This window comes from Perissodus microlepis, chromosome 11 (genome assembly GCF_051167445.1).
Source record: "Perissodus microlepis isolate ML-2025 ecotype Zambia chromosome 11, ASM5116744v1, whole genome shotgun sequence".
In the NCBI taxonomy this organism is placed as follows: Eukaryota; Metazoa; Chordata; class Actinopteri; order Cichliformes; family Cichlidae; genus Perissodus; species Perissodus microlepis.
This window is the reverse complement of record NC_140471.1, coordinates 8,203,389-8,224,765: the sequence shown is the minus strand read 5'-3', so window position 1 is coordinate 8,224,765 and position 21,377 is coordinate 8,203,389. Positions and strand designations below refer to the sequence as shown.

Sequence of the window (21,377 nt, the reverse complement as noted above, 5' to 3'; positions counted from 1 at the left end):
ATTCAAGCTCAGGAAGGCAACCATTTGTCCCAGAAAAAAAGATCAGTTTCATTGAAACCAAGATAACTGCAGCTGTTACTGTAACCACTAAAGCACCTAGTCCTTCAACTCAGCATTTTTTTGTGTATTTTACTTGACATTTTTTATTCATTTATGGATTTTACTACAACCGTTTCCAATGAAAACCCCCAAAATAAAGGCAATCATAGATCATAACTTTAGGCACCTTCACTTGTAATTTTCAGTAGTCTAGTTGTACAAGACGTTTGATTGTACTGATTTAGTTCACAGAAAGTATTCCTTTTTCTAATTTAATGTTTTGATTTTTATAAATACAGAGTAAACCTAGGACCTTCTTGATGCAAAGCAGCTGATGCACCACTGTGCTGTACTGGCTAACATGTGTAAAACTCAAGCTTTAGAGCACAGTGCACAGCAATGAAGCACTGTGGTGGGGTGTGGTTTGTGGCTCAGCTGCAGGGGAGGGTTGATGCAGTCAGTTCAGGAGCAGTGCCAGGGGAGGCTGGCTCGCACAGCTGCTAGCCATCATCTAATCATGCCTCTCCTTCACAGTGTAGGAGGCTGGGACTGAGGTTAGTGTGGAGAGAAGAGACCAAAACTGGCAAAAGAGAGACTGCAGCAGTGGACTAGAGCTGACCGGGTGTTATTGTACAAGTAGTAAATAGAGCAAAAACTGTGTGTAATAAAGAAAATGCGTATTGAATGATAAACACAAGTGTCCAAAGCACATAGCACCTTTTCCAGGTTCCTGGGGTTTATACCCGGGTTTTATAACATCTCTGCTTGTGTGAAAAAGCATGTAAGGCATAGTAGGACTAGCACAGCACAGTGTAGTGCAGACAAAAAGAAGCAGTGTACAAAAGGAGGTAAAAAAGCTGGTTAGCTAGCCAAGCTAAAAGGTAACCTTTTTTGGCCAACGTGCGCTCCTTCTACAACAAGGTTGAGTTAATTCACCTGAGGCTGGGAGATGATGAACTGTGCTGTACTTTGGGCATGTCTACCCTGGCTAGAACAACAGGATGCCAGACTCCCATTCCACATCAACAGCCTGCTACTTTTTCCATGTGGACTAAAACCATCTGTCAGGGAAAACTAGAGGAGGAAATCTGTTTGTGTACATACACAAAGGTTGGTGCATAAACTGTGCTCTGGTAAACAGTCACTACACTTTTGACCATTAAATGCTGGTCGCTCTATCTGCCTCACAAGTTTACAGTGGTTTTTGTCATGACTGTTTACATCCCACTAGGTGCTAATGCTAACATGGCACTGAAGGAGCTGAACAGGAAAAACCTGATCGCTCCAAAATATGCATCGGGGCATTTTATGTCATAGCTGGAGACTTTAATCAAGTAAATCTGATGAACATCCTGCCTACATTTTTAACAGCATGTCACCATAAAAACATGGGGAAACAGCACACTATACTGCTCTGCTAGTGGCGGGGGTTTCTTGGGTGCCAGGGTGGCCGGCAGGTCGGCTGCCTGTTCTCTCTGGGACTCTCACCCTTAGGCCATGGGGGCACCATCTGGCGCCTCCCCCCTTCTCATGCTACCGTTGCTATCGTCCCCATCCCCAGAAAGTCAGTGTCAAAAGCCGCTTCATAGATGATACCACTTCATGAGTGGTTATGTGGCCCTCACATGCCTGGAGAGAAACAACCTATATGTATGTCTGTGTAGGTTCTCAGTCATGTAAGTCATGGCAGTCTAAGGAGCTTGGAAATAATGCGACTTAATTTTTAAAAACTTCTCTTGAAGATGTTTCACCTCTTATCCAAGAAGCTTCTTCAGTTCCAAAACTAAATGGTGCAGAGTCCCAGGTACTTAATCCTTGTGGGGTTTGTCTCTTAAGAGGGTTGTTAACTCACTATTACTCATGTGCCTTATCACATGATCCAAGGTGTGAAAAAACCATGGGTCATTATCACCAGAGGTTTTGGGTGAAACCACTGTTAGACCTTGCATCACCCTATCATGTGACCTACTGAGGTCACCTGAGGCAAAATGTGAGAGGGTTGTGAGGCGCCTGCACTGTAGATGGCTGACAGTTGGTGTTGTAAGCCACCCCCTCTGTTCAATGACGATCTTTCACTGTGGATATAGAATGCCTCTTTTACTTCACTTTGAAACCATCTGTCTTTTTGGTCCAAAATGTGAACATTGGCATCATCAAAAGAGTGATGTTTGTCCTTTAGGTGCAGTTATACAGCTGAGTCTTGTCCTGTCAAAACTGCCCACCCTATGTTTTGCCATGCATTTATGGAGTTATATGTACATGCATATATGTTATATGAACTTACATGTACATCTGCTCTTCCTAGACTTTACTTCTGGCTTCAACACAATGATTCCACAGACTCTAGTGGAAAAACTCAAAGTGCTCGGTTTGAGGTTCTCCCTCTGCAATTGGGTTTCAGACTTCTTAACCAACAGGACATTGTCAGACTCAGAATCAGAATCAGAGTACTTTATTGATCCTTAAGGAAATTATGTGGTTATTTATGTTGCTCCAAGACAAAAAGGACAGTAACAGACTCACCTAAATTAAATAATACAATATACTACAAAGTTACAAAATATAAGAAATAGCTCTAATATAAACAAATAGCTCAATTATAAATATCCAGAATATTACAGAGATTACATAAATATGACTAACATTTTACTCCAAACTGTAAAACTTTATTTTCACAATAGAGGATGTGCAAAAGGGTGTAATTATTGCACTGTGTACTGTGCATTAGATGGAGGAATTGTATGGGGAGATAGCCATAGGTTATCTCCCTGATTTTGTCATGGTCCTCCGTTTTGCCCTGGTGTGCTGTTTTCACTCCTCCCCACCAGGGCAGCGTCTGGTTTCCAGTCTCCATCTTGTTTTCCACACCCACACATTACTCACCTGCGACTCATCACCTCTTACTGTTCCAGACAGTACTTAAGGCCTTGGTGAAGTGCTGTTTTTCGCTGGATTTTTGTACTGTACTTGTTAGTGTAGCCCAGCTCTCTCCTGTGAATTTCCTCGTCTTCCATCGTGTTTCCTGGTTTTCTCCTAAAGGCCGTTTTGGTCTCTTTGTACAGATCTTCCTGGACCCCTGCCTGTTTCCCTTGGACCATGTTTATGTGATTGAGAGTGAGTGGGATTGGACTCAGTGTGTTTTGAGTCACGGATGGTACGAAGAGGAGTGTGAATGTGTTACCCCTGCCCTGGACCTCTCCCTTGGAATCCCTGGAGCCCTCATCCCCTATCACTGTATATGTGTATATCATTCACCTGATATTGTAAAAAAAAAAATATCTCCCTTTGATTGCACAGCTCCGAGTCCTGCATTTGAGTCCTGCCTTAATCCAACGTGACAGAACAATCCAGCCACGATGGAGTCAGCAGACGACTCAGTACGTCGGGCCAGGCGTCACGAGGAGATGCTGCTCCACAGCAATAAGGAACTAAGTGCTCTCACACAAGTCCTAGCTCAACGTACCCCACTGGTAAGCTCACCTCTGCCATCCTCCAACCCTTCTCCACCACTGGATTTTCAGACTGCTTCCGCGCCACCTGCCGCTCTGCCATTGAGGAGGGCTTTGATGTTCCTAGTCAGCCATGTTTTTTTTTATTTGGGTAACAATGAAGAGTTCAAGCTGGAACAACAGAGTCAGTGCAGAAGGTTATATAGTCACTGATACACTCAGTAAGCCCCTTGATGTCCTGATGTCTGTGAAAATACATGACATCTCCTACTCCATCATCCTCAGTACTGGTTTCCCTCAGGGATGTGTGCCGAGTTCCTTCTTGTTTATTCTATTGACATACACTAATCAGGCATAACATTATGTATGACCGCTGAAAGATGAAGTGAATAACACTGATGCTCTCTTCATCGTGACACCTGTTAATGAGTGGGAGCAAGTGAGCATTTTGTGCTCAAAGTTTATGTGTGAGAAGCAGGAAAAATGGGCAAGTGCAAGGATTTGAGCAAGTCTGAAAAGGGCTAAATTGTAAAGGCTAGATGACTGGGTTAGAGCTCTTGTAGGATGTTCCCCAGTCTGCAGTGGTCAGAATCTATCAAAAGTGGTCCAAGGAAGGAAAAGTGGTGAACCAGCAACAAGTTCATGGGCTGCCTTGGCTCACTGATGCATGTGGGTAGTGAAGCCTGGCCTGTGTGGTCTGACTCAACATAGGAGTTACTGTAGGTCAGATTGCCAAAAGAGTTAGGGCTGGTACTGAAAGATATCAGCCTGCATCACCATAAATAATGTTGTTCCAAGTTCAAAATCGCAAGTGACTAATCACATTGTAATGATGTCATAGTTTTTCTGCATGGGGAAAAAAAAAAACCCTGTCATTGTCTACTCAGGAAAAATCCAACAAAGGGGCAATTAGGGTCAGGATTAGGAATGGGGGTAAGAGTGAGTGGGTTTAGGGGCTATATAGTTATGGTTATGAGTCCATGTCACAAAACTATGACATCACAACAATGAGAAATAAGTCTAAGCTATTGGTCACTTGCAATGTCAACCTGGACCAACATTAATTTTAATGATCAAGGAACAACAACACAGGAATATAAGATTGTGCTCAGGATGCCCATGCTGACCCTTATCCATTGCCTAAAAGAGCGGTCCCCAACCCCCGGGCCGCGAGAGCTGAAGCTTGGGTGTGAAATCTATGGTTTTCAGGGTTTTTATCGTTAACTCTGTTTCCCTGGGTGTTTTCCTGTGTATTATGAATAAATCTTTTTTTTATTGGACACCGGTGCTGGTTTTATTTTGTTGTATTTATCCACAACACCTTAAAGGCCGGTGCGTGAAAATATTGTTGAACATAAACCGGTCTGTGGCGCAAACAAGGTTGGGGACCGCTGGCCTAAAGCACTAACAATGAGCTCCATGAAGAATGGAAGAAGGTAGCCTCGTCTTATTAATCGCTTTTTAATTTTTATTTTTTTTTTACATCACATGGTGTGTGCTTTGCTTACTGTGGGACACCTGGGATCAGGATACATTGACACTGGTGGGGAATCTTGGTTTCTTCTATCCATGTGGATGTTACCTTGACACATACCACCTACCTAAGCATTGTTGCAGACCCTGTACATTATTTTATGGAAACTGTATTCCCTTATGGCTGTGGCTTCTTTTGCCAGGATAATGCGGCCTGCCACAAAGCAAAAATGGTTCAAGAATGGAGAGAACAAAAAGTCTAAGCTGTTGACTTGGCCTCTAAATTTCCCAGAATTCAATCCAATTAAGCATCTGTGAGATGTGCTGGAAAACAAGTCTCATCTATGGAGGCTCCAAATCACAATTTATGGTTCTTAAAGGATCTGCTCCTAATATTTTGCTGCCAGATACCAGAGCACACCTTCAGGGATCTAGTGAAGTCCACGCCTTGACAAGTCAAGGCTGTTTTGGCAACAAAGAAAGTTCCAAGACAATATTAAGGAGGTGGCCACCTGATGACTGCTAAATAAAACATCACATCAGTCATATTGTGAAATTTGCAGATGACACAGCAATTGTGGGATGCAGCACCAAAAATGATGATTGTGATCACAGACAGGAGATAAAGCAGCTGGAGATTTGGTGCAGGGATCTCTGCATCAATGTCAAGAAAACAAAGGAGATAATCATTTCAGTAGCAGCAAAACCTTCCCTCCACCTATGTACATTAGGGGAGCAGCTGTGGAAGTGGTCTGCAGCTTTATGTATCGTGGTATACGCCCCACTAAAGACCTTAACATTTTCTGGTACACCATAACCTCTACTTTCTCAGGATAAAGCACAACTTGTGAACTACAATGTCAATTGAGGAACAGCTTCTTCCTGAGGGCCGTTGAACTCTGTTGCCATCTCATTTCTGCTGCTCGCAGCCGAAGGGTAACAGACACGTGAATCCACTTGTGTCTTTGCACTATCCGCCACACACTGTTTTCTTAAACTTAAAAACAGCGGTTTTCTAATATACACTTCAACTGTAAATATCTCGGTATTCCTTATTTCTGTATATTTTGCTATTACTTTTGGTGGCTTTCACGAGCACTTGAGTGCAAAGTTCATTTCACCTCATGAAAATACGTGTGCTGGAATGACAAAATTGCCTCGATGCTAACTAATCTGACTTTAACTAGTTAAGGCTAGGTATCCAACACTGAACCCCAAGTTTCACAGCAGTAATATCACCAGTGTCTGTCTAATCTTCTGTAAAAAGAAAAACATTTTTATACAGGGTAATCTTCTACCCTCTCTAAATGGATTGAAATATATAGCACTTTTTTTTTGGCTTTTATCCAGCACTCAAAGCACTTTTTTACTGGTGCAAGCACCATCCATAGAGACATAATTTACTCTTGTACACACACATGCAAACTCACATTAGGAGATATTTGGGGTGTATCTTACCTAAGGACACTTCAACATATGTGCAGAAGCTGGAGGATTAACCTCAGGCCTCCTCCAAATCCTGATCCACCATAAACAAGAACAATTTCAGAGGCCATATATGAGAACTAAGGAACTACTACTTCTACTACGACAAAAAAAAAAAATCAGTTAGCAAATTACTTTAATAAAGTTTAACTATTTAGGTCTTTTAAAGCTGACTTCAGCATGGTTGAGCATGTATTTGACACCAGAAAAAGGCAAGTCCATTTTATTTTATCTGAAAAAACAGCCCCCCCCCCCATGTATTTCTTTGTCGACTGTGTGAAAACGGTCATCATCTTGAGTTCTCAAATTGATAATGGTCTTCATCAAAAAGAAAAAAAAAGTAAGAACATGTACGAATTTTGGAAAAACTTTATCATTTTAATTTTGGTTGGTGAATTCCTCCAATCAGCTGATCCTGTTAAATTAATCATTTTCCTGACAAGCTAAAAAAATTTCACAGCTTCTATTCTGTTAGTTTTTCCCCAGAGCAAACAAATACAAAGACACAGATAGCTTTCCTCACTGACTTTACTTAGTTAAATGCATGAACTCAAATTTCTCAAAAGTAACATCAGTTTGTGGAAAGAAAATTCAATCAGAATATCTTTTGAGTGTACAAGATATTTTTCTTTATCAAAAAGCACCCTTTGACAATCAAAGGAAAAGAAACTAAAAATTACAAATTATATATATATAGATATATATACTTTTTACATGAACGGTCATACCATACAAAATATCAATGGATTAAAATGACCAGTGTAAAGTCTACTTTACATACCGACAAAAAACAAAAACAAAAAAACAACTGTTTAAAACTATTTCAAAATATATGCCGAACAAACAAACAAAAATATATGATCAGAAATCTAAGTCTTAATCCAAGACATTATTCTGTCATGCCTTTTCTGTTTAAACAGAATATTAAACTTCTTTTGACAATTTTACAAATACTGTCAAGAAACTATGTTGCTTATTTATTGTATACAAATCCCAACATCAGAACTAAAAGTATATACAAAGGGAATAAAAACCCAGGAGAAGATCCATCACAGAAAATCTTAGTCTCATATCTCTCCAAGTGCTTTCCAAGTACGCACAAGAGGAAACAAATAAGGAGTAATTCTAATTATCAATTACAAGTGGAGGTTTACTGTTAGATGTAAGGCATGAAGAGGGTTTGAAGACACCTTAACTTCCCTTGAATACCTGTAACTAAAGTATGTGGTATTTAGGAACCATTACTCAGTGGACCCCGCATGAGTTTGTTGATGTTCCTCCAGCAGGTGAGGAAAAGCAAAGGCTTTGTCACATTCTGTGCATTCATACACAACCTCACCAACATGACTTTCTTGGTGCTGTTTAAGAAGAGACCACTGGCTAAATGACTTGTAGCACATGTCACATCGGTACTCTCCAACGTCTTTTTCGGCGTGCTTTCTCATATGCAGAGACAGCTCTTGGGCTGTAGTGAATTTGCATTCGCACTGGGAACATTTGAACTTATTCTCAGCCGCCTGAGTTTCGTTTTGGGCTTTCTGACGATGCCTGCGCTCGTGCTCTTTCAGGTATCGCTTCCTGGCAAATGTTTTTCCACAAAGCTCACATGTGAATGGCTTCTCATTTGGATGTTCTTTATTTTGATGCTCCAAAAGGACATTTTTAGAGGTGAACCGCATTGAGCAGACAAGGCAGTTGTACAGGTCGTCTCCTGTAACATCGACCTCTTCCTCCTCCTCGTCCTCTCCTGCTGCTTGAAAATATGATGGGCTGGATTTTTTAGAGGATGGATTTGAGCATTCTGTTTTTGTTGCCTGCTGTTGCCCGGAACACTTATGCTGGCGGAAAGCAGCTTCTCCCAAAAAGCCCTGCTCACACTCTGTGCATTCATATTCAGCAGCTGAGGTCAGCTTATACTGCTCGTGTTCCTTAAGCTTGCTTCCAGAGGCAAATTTAATTTTTTCAATTGTACCATCAGGATGCGTTGGGAAATGATGAAACAGATCCATGGCACATGGAAAACACTGGCTGCAAACTGGACACTTAAAAACATGTGATGGTTCACCATCTTCATCATCAAGTTCTTGTTTAATTTCTGCTACAGTGCCAATATGGCTCTTAAGATGGGTCAAGAAGAGCTGAGAGGAAGCAAAGCTACTGTTGCATTGATTACAAGAATATTTACGATTGGACTGTAACTGTTGATGGGTATTCCTGTGCTTTTTCAGGTGAGATGCATGAAGAAAATGTTTATTGCATTCGGTGCAAGAGTATGGTCGCTCTTTAGCTTCCATGCAGCCATGCTCTGAGAGCTCCTCTGGATCTCTGAAGCGCTCGCTACAAACACCACAGCGGTATTTAAGCTCTGAGGTGAATACAAATGAGCTTTCAGAGCGTGAGGCAGGTTGTTCACGTTCTCCCCTTGACACTGAAGGTGAAGGATGGTCACTTGATGTGGAATGGGTTTTCCAGTGTTCAGCTCTGCTACTCTTGGACAGAAACACACGATTGCAAATATCACATGGAAAATTCTCTTCACGGTGGGTCGACATGTGCTCTGCTAGCTGCAAAGGTCCATTGAAAAATAGGTGACACTTGGAACAACGATGTGAGCGACTTTTACCATGACTGTGCTTGTGGTTACGCAGAGCAAAGAGAGACATGAACCCTCTGCCACATGTTTGACACTGAAATTCAGACTTGTGCATTCGATGATGCTGCTGCAGCTGAGATGCCTGGAAAAAGCATTTACCGCATTGTTCACATTCATGCGGCTTTTCACCCAGGTGACAGAGCTGGTGATCCTCAAGGCTTTCTGACGTTGGGAAGGTCTTTCCGCACACGTGGCACGGGAAGTATGGTGCGGAGTCTGAGTCACTGTCTTCGCTGCCGTTATTTTCATCCTCCTCGCTGTCACCAGCTGTGCTCACTTGGCTGCTTGAGTGCTGTTCGCTGCTGCTCTTTTCCCTCACAGCAGCCTTGATATCCTTATACTGTTTTGGATGCCAGTTTCTGTAGTGTCTTGCTAGTGATTTTTTTACTGCATACGATTTGCTGCAGAATCGACAACTAAATACATCATCTTCATGATCCTCCCTGTAATGGCTGCATAAAGATGGTCTTGTCCAAAACCGCTGATTACACAGTTTGCAAGTATATGGCCTGCTTAGATCGTGACACGTTCTGTGGGCTTCAAGATCAGACCTGGTATAGAACAGCTTGGAGCAGTTGAAGCAAGGGAATTTCTGATCGCCTGTGTGCATCCTCATGTGTTTTTCCAGATTTACTTGACTAGTGCACACCCGCCCACACTTAGGACATGTATTGCGCTTTTTCTCTTGTTCCTGTCTTCCATGGTCTTCAAGGTGACTGATGAGCACTAAGCCATCTGTGAAGCTCATTTCACATTCTGAACATTGATACTGCACGGCTTTCTTCTCTTTACTTGAGCTGCTTTGCATCTCATTTCCTTCTGAATTTTTTGTTGATTCGTCCATTAAATCATCGTTGCAGAAAAGCCCAGTGCTAGTCATTGTAGAGCCGCCTCCGAATGCAAGAGCAGAGTGATTAAGAGCAAAATCAAAATTTGCTTTTAAAGGTGTCTCCAACTGCTGGTTTGGAATACGTCCATTTCTACACTTCCTGTAGTGATTTCGGAGGAGACTTTTATTCCAGAAGCCCTTATTGCAGGACTTGCAGTTAAAAGGATGGCCCACTGCATGTGTACGGAGATGACCGGTTAGTCCAGCTTTGTTTGCAAAGAACATATTACATTGTTGGCAAAAAAACTGCTTGGAGGGCTCCATATTAATAGCGGTATTAAGACTTTGTGTTAAATTGTCACTAAGTCTTTCATCACAGCTCTCATCCACAGGCTCTTCTTTGATGCCTGACAGAAGCTGCTGTAGGGGGGCAGTTGACACTGGTTGAGTCATTGTTTCCAGCTTGTGCGTGCTCAAAAAATGCTCTTGGAGCTGTGAAAAAAGCAGAAATCGGGAGCTGCAGTATGCACAAGAAAAGCCTTTTGGTGGGTCATGAGTGGCTGACTGCTGGCTTTGGAAAACTGGTGATGAGTTTGTTGTTAAACCACAACCTTTCTTGTGATTTTCAAGCTTGCTTGCAGGGAAAAAGCCACCACATAGGTCACAGAGAACTGTACTTGTCTGGTGTTTCTTGGGGCACTTTGGAAAATGACGCTGGACATAATCCTTCCTTATAAATCTCTCACCACAATAATCACATGAATATGGCTTCTCTCCTGTGTGCAGGCGGGTGTGAACACCTAACTGCCAGCTGTTTCCAAAAACACGGGGGCAATAGCTACAAACATACTTGTACTTCTTGTTAAAGCAAGGCTGGATCCTCTTCAGCATTTGGCTTCTGATCCCATCAAGAGATCCTGGCATGTTTTCTGCTGGAGGACTGGTTCCCTGCAGTAAAGCAGCCGCTGTTTCCCTCAAGACCTTTCTGCACCTTCTCATCTTTTTGTGCTTTTTCAGAGATTTTTCATGAGCGAATGAGGAGCCGCAGCGTGTGCACTTGAATAACTTTGTGGCATGGAACATGGTGAAATGTCGGGAAAGTTTAGACTGAGTTGTGTAGCTTCTAGAACAGACCTTACACTCAAACATCTCCTGCTTTTTAGCACTCTCAATGCCAAACTTATTTTGCCAACCTTTGCCAACGTCTTCTAAACTGATTTTGGGAATACGGACCTCCAACCTCGTTTTTTTACCTTTGCAGCGAGTCTGATGTACTTTCAGATGATCGTACCTTGAAAAGCAGCTATCACAGGCCTTACAGCGATATGGTTTTACTTCATTGTGTGTCAGAATGTGACGTCTCAGGTACCTTGGTTTCATGAAAGTCTTGGTGCAGAATTTGCACTTGTACTCCGTTTCACCATGTGCATTGGGCTTTGGTTCTGCCTCTATGGGAGAAGGAATGTTGGGAGGTTTCGTTGCAGCAGTGCTTTTGAGTTTTGATAGCGCATCTTTGTTAACACCGTCACAGAAAGCTTCATGCTGCAAACATAATGTCTTTGATCTGTATCTCTGACCACAGTGCATACACGCATATGGTTGCACACCAGTATGTGAGACCAGATGTCTCAAGAATAATGACCTGAACCTGAACCTCCGGGTACAGTAGGGGCATTTAAACTGAAGCAGAGTGGTTGCATTGGGCTGTGTAGACATTTTAGGAGTATCCTGGTTTGTTGGTAGACTGCTTTTATTATAGTTGGTGTCATGAGATAAGCCAGTGCTCAGCTCTGTTGTCTCTTCACAGTTCCTCTGATGTTGTTTCATTTTATTAGGTCCATAGTACTGCCCACATCTTGAGCATGGATGCACAGAATTTATCTTGTGGGCATGCTGATGATTTTTCCAACGGTCTTTCTTAGAAAATTTCCGTGGACAATAGGGACACGGATATAGTGTTTTTGTCTTTGTTTCAGACTCGAGAGTTCGGGTTTCAGGAGGGGAACACTTCTGACTGTGAATTTTAAGGCATATGTTACGGTAAAACTGTTTTCCACAATTGGCGCAAGAGAAGGGTTTGTCCCCAGTGTGTTTGATCATATGGCGCAATAAATAGCGGCGATTGCTGAAATTTCGTTTGCAAAATGGACACTGGTTTGAAGAAGACCCTGATATATGGGTGAGACAATGTTTTCTTAGAACTTGGGCATCATCAAATACTTCTTTACATAAGGAACACTGCATTTGCTTTGGTTCATCCTCTTCTTCCACAGATTCCAAGGTTTGCTGATGATTTGATTCTGTTCCCTCTTCAAGTCTAAGTGCCCTGTTTTCTCTATTTTTGTGGGTTTTTAGATGTCTGAGGAGATGTGCGGGATGCTGAAACTGCATAGTACAGTCTGGACATTGAAGCGTTCCCCTCCTTAGATGTGAACTTCTGTGCTGGATCAGTTCTCCAATAGTCGGTAGAATCTTTTTGCAGACAGTGCACTGTATCCTCCTCTGGTGAATAATTTTGTGAGCAATCAGATGGGACCGCTTCTTGAATCCCTTTCCACATTCCAGACAGCGGTATGGTCTCTCACCACGGTGATTACGTTCATGCTTCTTCAGTGACTGTGAAGAGCTGAAATATTTACCACAGAAGCGACAACTGAGATTGCTCTTTGCTTCAGCTGAGTTCAAGTTTTCCTTTCCATCTTCATTCTGTGTACCATTTAAAGTTTCAGGATTACTCTTGGTGGAGAAAATGGAATTCCGGTACCTGATAATTTTCCCAGTGAGTTTAAACAACTCGTGTTTCTTCATATGTCTGTACTTTCCAGAAGCATAACAAAAAACTGCAGGACAGAGGTTGCATTTGTATCGTGGCACAGACCTGGAGGTTGTCAAAGCTGATGGTGGTTGTTTTTTCTTCTCCTTTTCCCTTGTTTGCATTTTCTGCTCTTTTTCAACCGTTTGTGTTTTTTGCTCTCTTTCCACCGTTTCTTTCTCAACCTTTGTCCTTTCTTTTGCTTTCTCTTTTGCTAGTTGATTAAGAAATTCTCTGAGGCAGCTTGTTTTAATATGCCTATATCGATTGGATGTCATAGTGAACATAGTGTGGCACAAAGGACATCGATATTTACCAGCAATTTTTTCCTTGCCACCGTATATCGCATCTCGAACACAGTCGCGCAAATGTCGCGCTCGATTGTAAGAGTACTTAAAAAGCCGTGGGCATAGAGGACATTTATATTTTCCTATTATGTCATTCTCCACTTCTTGAGTTTTCTCCTGCTTTTCATCACTCTCACTGACTGCTGTGGTACTCTGGTTTAACGACACTACTGTACCCTTTCCATGGTGTACTTTATAGAGATGCTTTTTAACCTTTTCTGCAGTAGGGAAGGTTTTACCACATAATCCACACAGATTTGTCTTGGAGATGTCGAAAAGCTTAACAAAACATTTTGGCATATCTATGTTACTTTGCACCCCATCCTTTTGTTTTGGTGTGTCAGTTTGTCTGACAGCCACATCAGGATTTTTAGCTGGGAGGTTGGACTGCTTGCATCTACCAGGTACACGCTTGTGTCTTTGCAGGCTCCCGCCTTGTGCAAAATAAGAGCCACAGTCATTACACCTAAATGGTGTTTTCCCAGTGTGAGTCCGCATGTGCTTGATATAATGCATTACTTTTGAAAATGTCAGTCTGCACCTATTGCACCTATGGTTGCCTTGGCGATTTCCCTTTTTCTGTGGGCTAGGATCTGAAGGACGCTGAGACCCGTCTTTAACGTCACCACACAAATGTTTTCCAGCTTGTTCATTTTTCACCAAATAGAGACTGCAACTTTTGCAAAAGTCAAAATTGTTCACTGAATGGCAACAATGGTAGTGTTCAATTGATTGATCTGTGCTATAAGTTGTGTGTTTGCAATCTGCACAGTAATATGAGTCACTTGTTCCATTTTCTGACTCCAAACTCTTCAATATTACAACAGGTTGCAGCATTTTCCTCATTTCAGCTGCGGATTTTAGTTGCGGAGCTTGTCCTCCTGAATGGTCCATGTTCTTCCCATCAGTTTCAGTAACAAATGCTTCTTTATACTGTGATTCATTAGTGTCACATGAAGAGTCATCTCTGGACAGAGGTTCACCATACAGCATGTCTGGCTGTTCCTCTGTAGAGATGTCCATGTCTTCAAATGAGTTTCTAGCATTTTCAGACCAATCCTCCCCAAGACCCAGAGGTTCTTGGCCCACTGGACTTTCACATAGTGATTGCTGCTGATCAAGAGAACAGGTTGTCTTTGCGTTCACTTCTGAACTTGCCCAGTCTGAAAAATTTGTGTTGGAGCTTGAGGGTTTTGATTGCAAATAGGATTCTAAACTATTAGGACTTTTCTTGTTGCAGTCACTTGTCACCACATGGCTATTAGATTCATAATCTGTGGAAGAGGTTGCTCTTGCCTTATCAGCAGGACTTATACATTCATTTTCTACACAGCCATGTGTGTCTGTGTTGGAGCTTTCTTTCAGTGGGGAAGAGTCTGGATTAGCAGCAACACTTTTCTTGTTCTCGTCACTAGTGTCAATGGAAATACCGTCACCGGTTACAGTGGTGTTGCCACAATTTTGATCTGGAGAAGAGGTTTTGATTTCCATTTTTTTAGAGGGACACGTGTCTGTGCTTAAACAGGATTGTGAAATACTAGGAACACTTTGCTTGTTCTTGTCAGTATTATTAACAGAAAGACTGTCACTAGTGATGTTGGGACAATTACAATCTACATCTGGAGGGGAGGTTGGACTTTCCTTGCTTCCTTCTAGAGGAGGATGTGTGTCTGTGTTTAAGTACTCTAACTGAAGGGAGGATTCTGGATTAGCAGCAACGCTTCCCTTGTTCTTGTCAACAGCATCAACAAAGGGACTTTTACAGGTTGCACTAGGGCTGCTACAGTCTTGATCTAGAGGGGAGGTAGGGTTTTTCTTCTCAGACTGACTTTTGAATTCCATTTCTACAGAGGTTTGCACATCTGTGTTTAAGCTCTTTTGTTTAAAGGAAGATTCTGAATGGCTGAGATTCTTGTTGCTAGTATCAACAGTGACACTGGGTCCACTACAGTCTTGATCTGGAGAGGAGACCGAGGTTGTTTCTAGCGAAGTTTTAAATGTCCTTTCTTGACAAGAATGTGTATCTGTGTTTAAGCTCTCTGGCTCCAAACAGGATTCTGAATGATGATCAACACCTTGCCTGTCCTTGTCAGTGATGTCAATAGAAAGACTGTCTCTGGTGATATTGAGATCACTATGATCTTGATCTGGAAGAGAGGTTGGGTTTTTCTTTTCCGATTGACTTGTGTCTTCCATTTCTAGAGAGGGATGTGTATCCGTACCAGGCGTCTGCAGTTGCAAGGAGGAATCTGGATGAGTGGCAACACTGTCTTTGTTCAAGTCATTAGTATTTGTAGAAAGACCTTCATTACTGGCAGAGAGATGATTGCAATTTGAATCTGAAGAAAAAGTCATATTTGTCTTTTCTGCTGCACTTGCCAGTTCTGTGTCTACATGGGCATTTGCACCTTGGCTCAAGCTGTTCAACTTTAAACAGGATCCTACATGAACGCCTGCACCTTGCTTGTTCTCATCTTTAGTGTCCATACATAAATAGTCTTTAGTGTCAGTTCGGCCACTACATTCTGGATCAGGAGAAATCTCAACATTTGACTTTTCTCCTGCAATTGCTTGTACTTCATCTACATTGAGATGTATGTTGTTGCTGCAGCTTTTAAGCATCAAACTTGGTTCTGAAAGCCCTGAAATACTGACATCGCTCAAAAGATCTTCACTGTGCTCATCAAGGCTTCTAAACACTTCACCAGCCACACTTTCATCAGACTTTTGTGTAGATAATAAGTTAGATTTAACATCATGACTGGTCCTTGTGCATTTCCACAGTTGCTGTGTAGAAGCATTAGAATTGGATGCCTTTGAGGATTTAATGGCATCTGTCTGAATTTCTTTCTTCTGGCAGTCAGAATCCTTATTTTCAAGTTGACCTCTGTTGGATTTGTGAATTTGGGATTTATGTTCATCTGAAATCTTGTTTTCAAGTAAATCTGATTCTCCCGTTTCCCCTTCAAAGACCTCACCATTGTTTTGCACATCTTGACCCATATTTCCATTTTGACCATCTGCTGAGTTTGGATGATTAAGTCCTGCCTTTTCTTGGTTCAACAGTTCTTTCATGTCCTTTTGTGAGCCATTTTCATTTATGGGAACTTGATCATATTTTAACGTACTTATGATATTTGGAGAAGCTGAAGTAATTTGCTTTTCCTCACTGTCATCTGGATACTCATCTATTCCATGACCAAAGTTTTCATGACCACTTATCAAGAGGTCTGAATGAGTTTGTGCAAGATCTCCCTCCACATCTTTCCTTTGTTTTTCATCTTGGAAACCACCGTATTCACTTATTTCAAGCTCAGTTTTGCTCTTGGTAGTTGTCTTCATGTAGGAGGTAGTAGAGGACTGATGATGTCCTGTGTATGATGTAACTGTTTTTTCTAATTTTTCCAAACTGTCCTCTGGAGACTGAACTATGTTTTGTCGTGCCTTCAAATTTGACGATAAAAGTACATCAGTCTCTGACATATCTGAACACAAACTCTCAGTCGGAAAAGTCATATTATCCGTATGAGTGAAAAACCATGATGAGGAGCCTTGTTTTTCGGAACCATCAGTTTTAGGATTTGAATAGGACTTACTTGCCATGAATTTACAAGGTGGTCTTGTTTCACCAGCGTCTGCATCAGAGCAGCTACTGACATCTGAGTAGTTCTCAAGAAATGATGTACTTGGCATTTCATAATCTTCCTTAAGTCCTTGAAAGTCTGTTCCAAAAGATGATGGAAAAGAGTCAGATGTTTGCAATCCGTCTGCAGCAAAATCCGGGATATTACCATTTTCACATCGTTGCAAGTAATCCTTTCCCATTTGTTCTCCATCAGCTTGCCACTGTGTTTCACCACAGTACCTTTGATAAACATAATCTGACCTGGAATTCACAACACTAGGATCTGAGCAATAGTTTGTGTTAAAGTCCGAGTTAAAGACAGGGGCTTCATGTGAAGCACCAGCGCTGGCAAAGCCATGATGTCCAGTGAAGTCCTCAATATGATGGGAAAGGCACCCATCTGACTCAGATGTCCTTCTCAAAGTCCCTGGATCTGATGGTAGAGGTGGGGGATTATGGAAATATGAATCCCACCCATGCGCCATCCTCAATACGGAGTAGTAACTAAGGCTTACTGTAGCCTGAAAACACAGATAAACAAAGAATGAATAAATACAAATTAAAACCAAAACCATCCACAGAAAAATTAAAAAAAAAAAAAAAAATCTCACCTTATTTTAAACATCTACGGACTGTCCAGAGAAATGTGAATTACATCTGATTGGAAACCTGTGTAAAAATTAAAATGAATATTTTTATTGCTCTGAACATTTTACAAGCTACAGAAAACATCAGAAAAAACACATCACACCTCTTTCACTCTGCTGTTGTTAGTGTAAATTAAACTTTTAATGATCAAATTGGTATTGCCACCACTCTACAGTCAAAAATTATATGAAAAAATATTTTATAACCGTTTTCTCTGCAACTACAATCTCTTATTTTGGAAGTATTCACATCTGCTATGGCACTCCAAATAATATCTGAGAAAGGCCTGTGTCTACAACTTGATGAGTCCGCATTTACAAGGCTAATGAAACTGACACCATGGAAGCCACCAAGTTGAGAACCTCTTCAGTAGGCTTTCTGGCCATACCTAATATCTAAGTAAGTAGATTGTTGGTCAGAGGGGTGCCCAAATCCCAGTATTGCAATGGAGCTTCAGGTGTCATAATAGATGACCAAATAGGCAGCACTTACAGCAGAGGTGGCCAACTCCAGGCCTTGAGGGCCGGTGTCCTGCAGGTTTTAGATATCACCCTGGGTCAACACCCCTGAATCACATGATTAGTTTGGAGAACTTCAGGACATGTTGAGAAGGTCATTTAGCCATTTGAATCAGCTGTGTTGGATCATCTAAAACCTGCAGGACACTGGCCCTCGAGGCCTGGAGTTACCCACCCCTGCCTTACAGCCTTTTATGGTAGAGCAGCTAGATCTGAGCAACTATGAGACCCATACGGCATTTTAAAGAAAAAAGTCTTTGGTTTAATAAGAAATAAAACTCCACTCTTTGCACAGAACTCCAAAACAATTTTTTTGGCACAGTAGCAGGCACAGATCATCGACCTGCTAATTTGATTCCAGCTTCGCCGTTGCTGCTGGATAAGTGGGCGGCTGCCCGAGCTGTCATTGCCCTGTTGCTGCACCTGTGGCTGGAGGTGCCGACGGTCCAGGCCGATTCCCTCTCCCAGTCACGCGGGGTGGGCTTAGGTTTGGCCGGGTGGCTCCCTGGCCTTAGTCGGCCAATCGGGGTATGTGGCATGGCCTGCGGTGCCAATGACTTGCTGAGCAGTAGCCAAAACTGAAGAATTGGGATGCAAACCAGGAACAGAGAACATCTGCCTTCAAATTATAACTGATGCTTTACTGCAAGCAAAAGGTCCAACTTTTACAGTTTCTGTTTCAGGTTTGTGTTCCACTGTCCACAATTTCACCACTTCTCACAGTTCTATATACTTCTTTCTAATCAATTTCACATCAATCTCCTCCAATTCATCTTGTCTGGTTCTGGGGAACAGCTGGTTTATTCTCCTGCCTTCTATCTCTCTGATGTACCACATTCTTCATTGCACCTTTCTGCAGCCCCGATAGTTAGCTAACCTCCTTTCGTGCTACCTTGATTTTGGCCTCTAGTCTCCCAGGGCAGCGGTCCCCAACCTTTTTTGCACCACGGACCGGTTTATGCCCAACAATATTTTCACGGACCGGCCTTTAAGGTGTTGTGGATAAATACAACAAAATAAAACTAGTACCAGTACCTAAAAAAAGATTTATTCCTAACACACAGGAAAACCGAGTTAACGATAAAAACAATAACAAAATAACGCTGAAAACCGATAAAAACCCTGAAAACCATACATTTCAGACCTGAGCCTCAACTCTCGTGCCCCGGTACCAAACGACTCACGGACCGGTACCGGTCCGAGGCCCGGGGGTTGGGGACCGCTGTCCTAGGGTACTGCTCGTGTGGCTTTTCAACTTGTAGCCAAGCATCTCACTGATCACTGCTGCCGTAGTGTTAGCTGGTTAGTCTCGGTAATGATACCGTACTTTGGTACCGTAGGTACTGTCCGTAGTGCTGCATTCACATCATCTAGTAGATCTTCTGAGGGGTAAGTCACATAATCTTTCAGTCCAGCTTTGTCCACCCACTGGTAGGACTTCTGGATGTCAGCCACTTTCTCTATCTGCTGGTAGCACATACCGTGCAGGGGCCTATCCTTCCACGATGGTTCCTCCTCTTAGTCTTCTTTCTTGGGTTTCTGCTCCCTGAGGTATTCACTGAGCATGCGGTGGGTTGGGGGCATCTTCCTGATGTATTCGTGGGTGTTTGTTGTCTAACACTGGACTGTGGTACTGACATTCACTAGTCCCCGGCCTCCTTCCTTACGCTTAGCATACAGCCTCAGGGTGCTGGACTTGGTGTGAAACCCTCCAGCTTGATGTCAGTGGCTTCTATTTCCTCCTTTGGCCATCTTATTATTCCAGCAATGTAACTGATCACAGGCAGGGTGTAGGCGTTAGCCCGGATCTGTTCTTACCATTCAGCTTACTCCTCAGGACTTGCCTGACCCTCTGCAGGTACTTCGTGGTTGCAGCTTTGCTAGCGGCCTCTTCGTGGTTTCATTTGCCTGTGGGATCCCCAGGTACTGACCTCAATAAATTATGACCACCTTGTAAAAGAAGTCACAGAAGCACTAAATCGATGGTCAAATCTGCCTATATCTATGATAGGTCTGATAGATATCCTAAAAAATGACAGTTTTTTATATTATTTCCAAACACCTCCGCTGCCAACTCTATTCTCTGACAGTTTAAACAAACTATTTAACCAATTTATTTGAAGTAATAGGAGGGCAAGGCTCTGTCTAAAGCTACTTTACTTGACCTATGAAATAGGAGGACTCCAACTCCCCAGTCTCAGATGGTATTACATGACTGCCCAACTAACATCAGCTTCCACCGTTAACAAAAATAGAGGTGGTATGCATTGGGAATATAAAAGGGAAAGGCTTTCTCTCTATGCATTATAACTTATTGACACTTTCGTCTAAAGACTCAGCAGCAGATAAGTTAGATGCATGGAGAAGGGATATCCAAGAAAACAAAAATGTTTTTAAACATTGTTTTGTTTAAAAACACAAAAACAAACAATAAAAACATGCTTTAAACTTGTGCAATTTAAAGCGCTCAGTGAGACGTACAGTATATAACACCCGTCAGGCTCTATCATGTCCAATCACATTCCAAACATTTGTACCAAACGTTTAGTTGAAGAAGGAACTCTTTTTCTGCTCTTGACGAAGGCGGCGCACTTTTCTCCTCTCCTCTCCTCCCTTATCCTCCCTGCTTAGCCTCATGTCCTTGTCTAGTCTCGTGTTTTTTGTATTACTTTTCCCTGGAACACTCTCTCACAGTCCTCTAAAACCTAAAAGAGGAATTATGGATTTGATCAACTGGCCCCTGAATGCAATTGACACCCTTTTCTCAACGAGAAGTCTGGGCTCGGTTGAGCCTGAGTGCTGAAGATATCGACCTATTCGGAACCATGATAACAGGATTCTGGCTGATCAGAGCTGGCTTGGCCCTGACTTATAGAAGAATTAAGAAAGCGGAACCGGCTGTTCAAACCCCCACAAGGCTGCCCGCTGGGATTGAAACGATGGGACGAGGCGTGAGTTTCTCAAAATGGGCTCATTGAGTGCAGCATGGATAAGATCTTGGAGAAGCTTACGGCTGCCGTGAACACTCAGAATAAGACCTCTGAGCGCAAACTTGATCACATCTTGGAGAAGCTCACTGCGGTCGTGAGTTCTCAGAATCGGCTCTTTGAGCACAAGAATGACAACATCACGGAGCGTAAGTTTGATAACATCATGGAGAAGCTCACGGCTCTCCAACGGGAGATTGAGAGACCAGTGTCAGACTGTTAGAACAGCTTTGAAATTCATATGAGGTGTTCGCACTAAAGTAAAAACCACCATCACTTCATGCAGATACCCCTTCGGCGCCAGCTGCGGTCTCAAGGCTGGAGCTGAACAAAAACACCCTGATAACGACTGTGTTTAGACTGTTCTTCCCATTCTATGCAAGGCCACCTGGGTTGGCTGGAAGACTGTTTACTTAGCCTGGCAGGGCGAAGGACACTGTCTCAGCTGAACTCTGGACACATACACACACGCACACAGACATATCTACACATGCAGATGTACACTCATCCCC

General features: G+C 42.5%; 1 protein-coding gene across 1 annotated transcript in view; it reads right to left on the bottom strand.

Annotated features, from left to right (window-relative positions):
• Positions 1 to 6,956: 6,956 nt before the first annotated feature.
• The window catches only part of znf1035 (zinc finger protein 1035), a 32,073-nt gene continuing 17,652 nt past the window's right edge, over positions 6,957 to 21,377 (bottom strand). The window contains exons 3-4 of the mRNA XM_084945051.1: positions 17,324 to 17,381; positions 6,957 to 17,233 (exon numbers count right to left, since the gene is read on the bottom strand). Coding sequence (XP_084801177.1) covers positions 7,688 to 17,197 — 9,510 coding nt within the window. The 5' untranslated portion in view covers positions 17,198 to 17,233; positions 17,324 to 17,381 and the 3' untranslated portion in view covers positions 6,957 to 7,687. The remainder of the gene's footprint in view (positions 17,234 to 17,323; positions 17,382 to 21,377) is intronic.